We start from the raw sequence: 11,909 nt of genomic DNA, 5'->3' as shown, positions 1-11,909 counted from the left end.
AATACACGGGTACAATCCTGAGGGTAAATCATTTCCATATCATCAGTACTAATAAAAGACAACAGTGACAAATCATTAAGGTCTGCACAATAGTCAATTAAAATATATTTGGGTCAGGGTTATGTAGCTAAGCCAACCAAGATATAGCTTTAGCCTCTGGCAAGTACTGGTATGTTTCACAGTATAGTATATGGTTGCATGTATAGGTGTCACACTTATGTCTTAATTTGTTTGGGCCAGCATGAATACAGGTTTGGGGCTTTTGGGGACTGAGATAAGGTAATGATGGCAGTGTCCATAGCAGGAAAATAAACATTGCATATGATCACTGGATAGTAGCAAAAGGGGGATGTTTGACCACAGTACAACAATTTCAAGTAGTCCTATATCTTAAAAAGAAGGATAGCTATACATATCCAGGCTCAAACACTGGGCTAACTTTCTCTGTTCGCCAATTCCAGACTCTGGAACAAACTGTTTCCTGATATGAGCATCATCACAGACTTTGGCCTGTCAAATCCAAGCTCAAAACTTATCTATTCAGAATGGCTCAGTAATGCAGTGACACTTTGCACAATATGTTTTATTTCATTGTTTAATGTTTTTGCATGTTTTAATATTGTGTTTATTATTTTGGAAAACACTTTGGTCACCTTGGATGTTGTAAAGGACTCTAGAAATAAAGATCAATTGATTGATTGAAATCCAATGTTTACAAAAATACAAAGCAGCTAAACTAACCATAGATTAAAAGTTATTACCTGCATAAGAAAAGTCTGGTTAGATTGGAATAATCTATCTGAAACATTGCAATTAGTTAAAATTCATCTTCAAGCTGATCCAAATGTCCTACAGATAAAAACAATATTTCTTATATTTCAACATGGGTCAGCTCTGAAGGCACTGGCGCCTTCAGATGTTTGCTCTCTCTAAGTGCTGCTTGAATGTCTTTAGGCCTAGTATTTAAGTCTGAGGAGAACAGACAAGAAAAACAAGACCATTAAAATAATTAGCATTTCTTAAAGTACTGGAGGAAAGATAGGGAAAAAAGTGGTCAAATCTAGTCTGTGCTTTGGCCTTTCCCAGTGTAGCGACAGGTTGACAGGCAGTGACAGGAAGAATACTTTGAACATATATTTATACCTGCAATAAAATTTACTTTGTAACTTATTCTGATACATGGTCCAGTCAGAAAGGCTACTGCATTTACATTATATTATAGTGTTACAGTTATATATACAGAGTTAGGGTTAGGGTATGTGTGGGGCATGTGCGGCATGCCCCTATTTCTGTGTCAAATTTAACGATTCTATGTGCAGGGTCCCTGGTCACTACAGGCGAGTCACGTCGCATCATTTCACTTCCTGGCCACTAGGAGCATCGCTTTGTAATACTAATAGGCCCTTCACCAGCTTCTGACGCTCGGGCCTAACTATGGGACCTAATTACAAACAGCCTGATTATAATTTTTTTATTTTTTATTTTTAATGTTTAATTAGACACAAAATTCGCACATGTATTCAGAGCTGTGTTTTCTTTTTTCCCTCACCAATACTGTGCAGTTCAAAATCAAAATTGAATGATGAAGTACTGTAGTGTTTTTTCTTTGTTTGTTTGTTTTGTTTTGTTGTTGTTTTTTCAGTAAAGTAACTGTATTCTGAATACCACCAGATGAAAGAGTAATCGCAGTGGAATACAGTTACTCAAAATTAGTATTCTCAATATGTATATCTATGCGGTACATGTATCTACTATTATTCAGTGACTTCACTGTTTATAGGCAGGTATGATATTGACGGTCGGCTGTAATACAAACTATCTACCACAAGATGTCATACCATACGAAGGCTACATGACTGACGAAAACACAAAAGCCAGATAGAGGTGTGTGAGGTGTTACAATGCAGGCCACACGTGGATTTTACAGGTTAACTTTATTTTTATAGTAGCCTAAAGGAAACGACGAACAATAAAAGCAATTATTTCTATAACTTAACTTTACATTTAAGATTCGTCGTATAAAAAGACGTCCTCCAATTGTTTAAACCAATTAGAAGCAGAGCGATAAACTTTAAGCCAATCAGCACACAGCACACCTTTCCTCGTTTACAGCCACCACTCGGAGCCGTGTTGGTTCCAATACTAAAGGGCAAATCCACACAGATTGTCATGTGCTGGCTCTGTAGATAATATCCAGACGATTAAAAGTGTGACCTGCACCAAAACTAGAAAGTCCGGTCAAGCAAGTCCCACAAAGCGCCCGCGAGTCCTGCAGCAGCAGCAGCAGCAGCAGCAACATGGACGTGGACAGGTAAGGAAACAATTAAAGGTGTGCTCTTTGCAAATTGAGAAGTTCATTTTGAGGAACTTAAAGATGTTTGAGTCATATATGACTAAGAGTAAATGTTACCTTTTTAAGTAATTTACAGTCACCGCTGTGTGTTATAGTCTACTTAATCGGTCTACTTAATATTAAAAATAGCCTACCATTATTGGGTGTGTTCCTAAAATTACCAAAAATATATAGACCAACTGATGGTGAAAGTTTTAACAGTAGGCTATTAAACCTCAACTCATGTAAATCTTTCAACATGTTACATATTTAACAATGGACATATTTTTAAAATTATGATTTAGGATATCTAAATTATAATTTCAGTTACTTTGGTTTCTTTTATCTCCCAACATAATATGTCTTGTTCCATGTAACACTTGTTTCACTTTATTTTCTTAATTTGTCATTTATTTAACAGAAGGGTATTCTTATTGCTTGTTAGAGTTCAACATAGAGCATGTGAGGGGTGTCATTTAAATTGTGTGTGTATGTAATCTCACGAAAAGGTTGCGCACCTCCCATCATCCCATTGAAGATCATGTTAATTCCTAATGTAAACATTGTCACATGGGACTGGGGCAGGTTTGGTGAGAAACAGCCTGAGGCTGATTTTCTAGCTTGGCAGACATATCTTTTGTTAATGACAGAACAGATTTGCACTAACACAGCTCAATATGTCTTGTGTCTTTCTTCGTATGGGTTTTTCAGTAAACGACTTGTGGTAGTAGTACCAAATGAAGCATCTCCACGACAACTGTTGAGTGGTAGTGATGATGAGGCCTGGAAGAGCTACCTGGAAAACCCACTGACAGCTGCCACCAAAGCCATGATGAGCATTAATGGGGATGACGAGGGTGCTGCAGCTTTGGGCATACTCTACGACTATTACAAGGTACACACATTAGACATATATGCTCTAAAAATGTGGGAGGTCACACTGTTGTGTTTTAGTGTGATGTCACTATTATGTAATTTCAGGCACAATCTGATATCTGAAATAATTTGAAGTTTTTAATGAATTATTTACATAATGAATAAAAAAGGCCATTATTTTAGACAAACTTTTTTGCTGAATGAGTTTGAGTTATTTGAAGTATTTTGCTGTATATCTGAGAGATGTGAAACATACAAATATTGTTTTTACTGAGATGTAAAATATTTTTTTGTCTTCCTTAGTTAATAATGAACATATCATAGCTGCAATCGCTCAACAATAATTTGATAGATTTTTGTTCATTCTTTCCTGTATTTTGAAGTATTTCTTCAACAATAGAGGTGGGCAGAATCCAGTATCTATTTTAATATATTATCTTTTGGTGATTTGATGATTATTTATGCTGTTAAAGCGCTGGATGGCACCAGATAGCTTTACAGAAGATTCAATCAAAGTTGCACTTTATTACTTAGGGCTGAACAAAATGGTGTCCTCCACAAAATATTCCATTATTATCTAAAATAAATTTGGTAAGAGGGAGACTAGACAGTCTGATACAAAAACTCCAGCTTTGTGAAGGTCATAAAAAAGTGTTCAATGAATTCTTTACCACTGCGTAATATAAATTGCGTAAATGGATTATTTGCCCTTAATTTTGATTTATTTATATATTTTTTTGTTTTTCATTTCCAGATTTCTAGAGACAAAAAGACTGCTTACCCCAAACCACCGGTTCTTGATAATTACGACACTCTAGACCAAGCTCTGAACTCCATGCCTGTGAACCTGTCATTACATGATACAGTGACCATAGACCATTCAAAAAAACACTACGGACCTCTGACTGCACCAACACATACACACAGTGGGAAAGACCGAGGTGGAACAGTTTTGGTCAAAGCACAAGCTCAGACTGTCCTTGCAAATGCCTACATAGAAGAACTAAGGGACCCAATAAGAATGCCGTATGAACAAAATAGATATGACAACTTGTTTTCTGGGTACCTGAAAGAAGAACAGAGAAGCACTCCCGACAGTGCTTACGAGGATGAGGTGAGGCCTAGTACAGAGAGTACAGTTTTCTTTTACTCAAGGAGTAATGACTAAATATGTCCACTAATATTTCTACTGACATAATTTTTTTTTTTTAAAAGAAGGGATAAAATTTTTTTCTATGTTTATTAATTTAGGTGTATCAGAACTCTTCTGGGGGAGCCAACCAGTTGCACTACAATGTCTCACAGTAAGATGTCTATTTGAATGCATTTCTTTTATATATATATATATATATATATATATATATATATATATATATATATATATATATATATATATATATATATAGTGTATTGTATTTACATTAAAAGCTTAGGTACCTGAGATTTTTTTTTGATGAGTAAATTTTCCCCTCAAAAAGCATATTGTAAAATCAGCATTTGATGAGGTTGTTTTTTCACTAACAGGGTGAATTTAAATTATTTTAAATTATATTTTTTTGCAGTGATAGCTTCCTGTATTGCCTTGAGGCCAGTATGTCTTTGCGACCACGACATGAAGAAGGTCCAATGGCATATCTGAACCGTGGGCAGTTCTACCCTTTGACCCTGTCTCACACTCAGGGGGTAAAACTCCAGACCAGAGGAGCATCTCCGTCTAGGAATAACCAGGGAGGAGGGGCAGAAGTACAACAGGACAGTGTGGTACAGGTGAGCGGGGCTTGAGTCAGGGGACCATATGCAAAGTAAAGTTTTAGTTCATCCCTACTGACCACCAGAGGCCGGTGCTGAAAACAGTGAATGACTCTGGGAATAATTCACTGCTTTCCAGGATTCATAGAACCGTAGTTATATTTGTATCCATTGTTCTGTGTAAGAATTAAATGATTCAGACCATACAGTCCCAATCATTACATGTAGTAGCTCTAACCATGAGTATGTTTCTGTGTGGCAGGTTTATAAACACTGGAGTTGTTTTTTTGCTTTGGTAAATCTTCTCCTCTTCTTCCTCCTGTTACCTTTTCAGAGTGTCATCATGGTTGTTTTTGGGGAGGACAAGTGCAGAGATGAGCAGCTAAAGAACTGGAAATATTGGCATTCACGACAACACACAGCCAAACAGCGTGTTCTAGATATAGGTAAGAAAAGTAGGAGAGCCAAGGGTAACCTAATGGTGACTCTAGATATCACTGCAGGATATAGACTTGCATACAATACATGTTTTAATGTATTTCGGGTTAATGGCCTATTATTAAAAGGAATATATATTGTCATTTTTTAAAGACCCTGTTAGACATGTTAATATTGAGAAAACACTTGTAAATGTTTGGAAGACAACAAATAACCAATTACATAAAACAATATTGACACTATATTTTATATTTTATATTTTATATTACAACTAACTTCTATTACACCAATTAAAGTCCACTCCACTCTAAAGTTAAAGCATTTTTACATAATTTAAAAAATCTCCAGAAGCTGTCTAAGAAAGTGTAAACAAGAGGCAATCCTTCAAAGGCACTCGTCATCTTATGTGAAAATTCAATTTGAATAACTGTCAGTCCATGATTCCCACAGGATCCATGAGAAGAGGCAGCTACTGAGTTGGCATTTGCATAGACGTTAACAAGAGAGATGGGTGTGGCCTGGATGAGCGCCATCTCCTGAACAATCCCAGGAGACAAGCTCAGACCTGCACTTTTACAGATAGGAGCTTAGCTTCAGGAGAGGGTGTAGAACAGGCCTATTATTATAGAGGAGGAAGGGGTCAAGCAGGTATTGGGTGTAGAGTCTAATTTACATTATATTTTTATTATCATGTCATGAAGGTCTTATGAGTTCTTTTTCATACAGCGGAGCTAATTTACAGTCTCAAGGTTAATTAATCCTGTTATTAAAAGTAATTGGCCAGTAGTTTACTTAACTGTAGTTGTATTAGTCACTGTGTTTTTTCATTGTGTTTCATAACTATAGTGGATCATCTCATTGACTTAAATTATGTATTGTATTTGTATTCTTGTTGTTGCAGCTGACTATAAAGAAAGCTTCAGTACAATTTCCAATGTTGAGGAAATCGCCTACAACGCAGTCTCCTTCACGTGGGACGTCACAGAAGAAGCCAAGGTGAAGTCAACTGTTATATCCTTGGGCTTACCAAAACAAAACTAACAAACATTATTCACTCCCATCCTTTTGTCCATTCTTACTGAGGGGCTGAGGGCACCACATTTGTTTTGAGATAGTTGAAAAAGCAGACAAAAACTACAATCACCAAACCAAAATAAACAGGAGCTTTTGTGTTTACGTAAAGTGGTAAATGTGGCTGTGCATGTTTGCTGATGAATATTTACTGTGCGGACACAAATGGATTAGAAAGGGCTTTCAGGATGTAAGAACTGTGGTGTAACTAGAAACGAGATGCACACATTATTATTATTATTATTATTATTATTATTATTATTATTACTATTGTCTGTAAAGTGCGTGTTCATAAAAACGATGCAAAAAATGAAATTTCCTCAGTGATTATTTTTAGTTTAAAGGGCTCATATTACTCTATTTCCTAATCTATGTTATTATAATGTTTCCTCATCAAAAACATGTCTGGAGTTAGCTCTCAGTTCTTCTCTCAAACTGAAAACACTCACCTTGTGATGTCTTGTGAAAATACAGAAAGTGGTCCACTGTGTTTTTAAAACTTTAGGATAATTTCAGTCCTGGAATTGCCAGTCTCTACTGTAGTAAAGGTAAAAGATAGCTGTTAGTGTGATGACGAGATCTTTGCAACATCACAAGGTGGAACGGAGCATTTTGATCTTTGGAGATGTAGACAGACTAATAATAAAAGGATTACTCAAACACTTGTGAATGGAACAAAATACAACTTCATGTATGTTTTTGAGGAAGGAACTGCATTCTAACATGACTTAAAACTCAGAAGTCAACTTTGCGTAATATAGGATGTTTAATTTAGATTGTAAATTTTTTTCAGTGCTGATGTAACATGTGAATGTAAAATTTTAGGCGTTATTTAAATATGGACTATTTGTTGAATTTATTGGGTTATATTGCATTATTGTTCCTGTTTTGTCATTCTTTCCATCCTATCAAACTCTTTGATGACTGACTTAAATTACAGTTTGTGTGTTTTTTGTTTTTTTTTTGGTTTTTTTTACTGTTGCTAGGCATTGCTTCTCATCCTCTACACATAGTTTAGTGATTGCGTTTTACATTAGCTGCTTCCTGGATCCTGCCTTTCTGTTTGTTTGTCCCAGGTAGCACAACACTTCACTGTGCCCCTATGAACTCATTTACTTTCACAACAGCATTTTGAAGGATTTCACATTCACACAAATGTAACACATTTTCCACTCGCTTACAGAGGCTACTGCAAGCAGTCTACAGCAGTCTATGGAGGTAGTGTAGGTGGATTTTGTGCTTGGGGCTTTTCAAACCAATTGCGATTGTTGCGGGTTTAGACACGACCGAGTGCAGTGGGAAAATAGCTGTTCGTTGTTGATGAGGAAAGTCTACCGTTATACCAGGACCTGTTGTTGGAGTTGTCAATCCTGTTTAACTGGTATAGTTTACATTGGTGATATTGGTTTGTCATAATTGTTCGTGGGAATGTGTTGGGTCACATATTAATGTGAGAGAATAACATAATTATTTGTAATTATTTGTTTTTTTTATGTGTGCGTGTATATAAAAGGTGAAGCAAGTTTTTCATAAATACCATCTTTTGCCTGTATGGACTTGATCTAAAGTGAACTGAAGTATTTCCTCAGTAGATGTAAAACAAAACTCATTCATAAACACAATTTAAAATAAAAATCTGCAATTTAAGTTTAGTTTAGTCTTTATTTGACAATACACAAACTAGAGACATTAAACACATAAAAAAGAGATGTTCCGCATTTTTTAACATACTGGCATAATAGTTGATAAATGATAAATACAATACAAATTATTATAGAATTCAGATATATTGCAGCAACACAATGACATATTCTCTAAACACACCCTGTTCTTTATCTGGCAGGTGTTTATTTCAGTCAACTGCCTGAGCACAGACTTCTCATCACAAAAAGGCGTTAAAGGGACTCCATTGAAAATCCAGATCGACACATACAGCTACAATGGATCCAACCGGAAACCCATCCACCGGGCATTCACGGAGATCAAGGTCTTCTGTGATAAGGTGCAGATTTAAACCATGATTAGACCTGTCACGATAAAAACTATACACCTTGTGATGTCACGTGGTAATACAGGAAGTGCTCAATTGTGTTTTTACTCCATACACTTTCATTAGAAAGTGGATTTCATTTGGATAATTTCAGCTCTGGAATTTCCAATCTATATTAAATAAATTAAATAACATATGTGAATGAAACAAAACACAACTCCAGGTGTTTTTGAGAAAGTAACAGTATTATAACATCTCTTTAAAACTGACAAGTCAATTTTATATAGGACCTTTAATGATTTTATTGATTAAAATTGTTTACTGAGATCATTGCTTTTTTGTTATTGATATTTCTCAGAATTATGCTTAAAATTTTATTATCGTGACAGGCCTAGACATGATCTCTGTAAATGAAAAAAACAGTAATGCGGTTCTCTAATGCACATGGAGGTGATGTTTAGATGGGTGTGCATATTTCTGTTGTCATGGAGACTTATGCTTTATGTGACAGGGTGCAGAGAGAAAGCTTCGCGATGAAGAGAAAAAGCAGCTCCGAAAAAGGACAAAGGGTGAGTTGTTTAGTCATGTCTTCTACAGTGTGCTATAGTGGTTATGTCACAGTTACAGGAGGACAATATTGATTCAAATCTTATCTTCAAATGCAAAAATGTATAAATATTGCAGTGAAATCATGCTGGGGGGACTCTACATGTATGTCTTTGTAGTGGAATGTCAGAAAAAGTTTTTAGTTTTTTTTCTGAAAACTTAAGAAAAAATACAAAATGGATTTAAACAACACATTTTCAGGAGTGTGTGATCAGTACGAGCGTTCATGGTCCTATTTAAGTGTTTTATTTTCAACAACAAAGTGAGAGAAAAACTTTTGGCTAATGCTAGCTGAATTTTTTTGATTTGTGAGGAACTTGTTTAGCAGCACACATCAACTTATCTGTTGTTCTTCCAGCTAAGCCAGTTCTTTATGGTCATTTTGTGTGAAAATAAAGCTCAGATTAAAGTCTAAATTATCAGAGCTTCAGACAGAGCAGTGCCAGCAGTTAGCTTCACACTCCCAGCGAATGTTGATGACATCAGCTGCAGTACAGTATCAATAGTCTAATATAACTTTACTTTTCTGTAAGTTACATTATGGTAATACAGTAATCCTTACATTTTAAACTCATAAAGCAGTGACTACATATAAGAAAAGGATTAAAACTTAAAGTCAGCCCATATGTTACCCAGTTGTGTCTATGAGAGAATGTCAAAATTTTTAGTTTATTAAAAATGCAGCATGTTTCTTACAGTGTAACAAACTTTGCTTCAGGTAAAAGTGGCAGTTGTATGTCTCAGGCTCCAGTGAAGAGATCTGACACGACTGTATTGAAACCTGAGCAGGATCTGGACTCCCAGCCGGTCCTGTTCATCCCGGACGCCCACTTTGGTAACCTGCAGCGGTCGGGACAGGTTAGACACACAGATCACACTCGCACAAATATTTTTCACTAACCTAAAATAATTGAATGTAATATCTTGTATTTAACTTGCATCATTTTGACTCCTAGGTTTTCGCTTTTAACACAGAAGAAGTTGAAAGTGACGGGTAAGTGGAAAAATAAAGCTTTTATTTTGACATACCAGTGTACATTGTGTTTCTGTTCTTTGTGCAGGAGTGTGAAGATGAGGAGAATCTCGTGTGTTTCAGAGGAGGACCTTTGCCCGCCACAGATGAAGAGGCCCAAACTTGAACCAGAAAAAAGAGGTTTGAAAAGCTCATATTTCAAAGCACTTTACCCCTATGTTATTACCGGTATCTACAGAAAATGGTAAACCATTGAAGTTACTTGGTTAGATGTTGTTTCTTGTAAAAAAAAAAAAAAAAACCAAAAAAACAAAAAAAGGTGTAAAATGTGTATTGTTTTGATTTCTTTTTCTTAGTCCTTTTGTATGTGAGGAAAGAGAGTGATGAAGTTTTTGATGCTTTGATGTTGCGGACACCAACTCTTAAAGCACTCATGGAAGCAGTAAGTACAGTAAGCTATCAATAATGCCTTTACATTAGTTTATGGCCAATATTATCAGGATCTTATGTTTCTCACAGATATCAGAGAAATATGCCGTGCCCATTGACAAAATGGCAAAGGTATACCAGAAAAGCAAAAAAGGGTGAGTGAATTTCAAGTTACAGTGTTATGGCTCCACCCAGAGCAATGTGTTCTGACTTTATGTTCAGACTAAATATGTAATGTGACATTAAAACAATATGACCAAATTATGCAACAGAAAGTACCTGAGTTTATTCAAATAAATGAGTGATTCACTAAAAATTCTTGAAATATGTGCATAATTACTACAGTTTTATCAACTTATATACCCTATATTGTGATGTTTTTGCATAATCCATTATATAGATAATATATTAAAGATAAGTACATTATTAGTCAAATAACACATCTTTAATTTTTATCTACTTTGAATTACTTTTTGTCCATACATTTCATACACCATTTAAAACAGTTTAGTTTGTCTCTTTACAGGGTCCTGGTGAACATGGATGACAACATTATCCAACACTACTCCAATGAAGACACCTTCATTTTGGCCATAGAGGCGTCTGCAGATTCACTACGAGTCACTCTCTCTGAGATATGACTCTGATGTCCTGTTAGCTCTGCCAGAACCACTGCCTCTCAAGTCTCAAGGCCAATGGTCACACAATCCTTCATATGGGACTCAAAGGGTTTATTTATTGCATGAAATCACAAGAAGTGAGTTTTGAAGGTGGCTTCAAACTCCTTGCTTTTGTGATTATTTTTTAATTGCATTCAAAGTGTGTTCAGAAAGGATTTTATAGGAAAAATGCCCCTGTTATGACAATTGACCACACATTTTATGACCCCTTGTGGCTGGATTTGGAAATAATGTAAAGCCCGAACCCCCAAAATCTCAGTCTCATTCATTTTCTTCACACACATCAGAGAATGTCTTGTACCATATTGTATATTTTGCATTAAAAGTAGGCCCAGGTTTTCTTGGTAGTGCCCTTTATTCAGTGAGATGTTGGCCTATTGTGCCACTGTGAAGTAGCATTTGTGACTGTATGAGATGTCTTTAAGAGTCCTGGATGTGGCTAAACTGCGTGGCTTCATCACTTTGTTGATTGCGGTCTTCTTCTGAGTGACAAAAATCAGTCATGGCATGATTGTAAGGACTCATAACTGGTCCAGCAATATTCAGTGTTGTTTCCACTGATTTTTATGCTCCATTTCAAGTCTGCTGTAATGTACAGTTTTTAAATTGGTAAATAAATATACTTTTGTATAATGTCACTCATCTGTGCTTTTTTGTGATTTAAATTCACTACAAACTCACCCACAGCCCCTTTTTTACCATTAAACCTTTAAGAGAGTTGTGTAGTCACATTTTATGCAGTTGTCTCTTCTAAATATTGACCTA

At 35.8% G+C, this 11,909-nt stretch overlaps 1 protein-coding gene across 1 annotated transcript; it reads left to right on the top strand.

Annotated features, from left to right (window-relative positions):
- Window positions 1–1,864: 1,864 nt before the first annotated feature.
- On the top strand, window positions 1,865–11,782 carry grhl2a (grainyhead-like transcription factor 2a). Its single transcript, XM_020937587.2, has 15 exons — window positions 1,865–2,311; window positions 3,044–3,227; window positions 3,963–4,322; window positions 4,460–4,512; window positions 4,771–4,975; window positions 5,292–5,403; window positions 6,297–6,391; window positions 8,310–8,468; window positions 8,968–9,025; window positions 9,781–9,920; window positions 10,019–10,056; window positions 10,124–10,215; window positions 10,392–10,477; window positions 10,555–10,619; window positions 10,991–11,782. Exons 1-15 carry the CDS (start codon window positions 2,298–2,300, stop codon window positions 11,103–11,105), a joined length of 1,776 nt encoding a protein of 591 aa, XP_020793246.1. The 5' UTR covers window positions 1,865–2,297; the 3' UTR covers window positions 11,106–11,782.
- Window positions 11,783–11,909: the final 127 nt, after the last annotated feature.

This window comes from Boleophthalmus pectinirostris, unplaced genomic scaffold, assembly GCF_026225935.1.
Source record: "Boleophthalmus pectinirostris isolate CB_2022bp ecotype Guang Dong unplaced genomic scaffold, ASM2622593v1 HiC_scaffold_6, whole genome shotgun sequence".
Lineage (NCBI taxonomy): Eukaryota > Metazoa > Chordata > Actinopteri > Gobiiformes > Gobiidae > Boleophthalmus > Boleophthalmus pectinirostris.
This window is presented reverse-complemented; position numbering and strand designations above follow the sequence as displayed.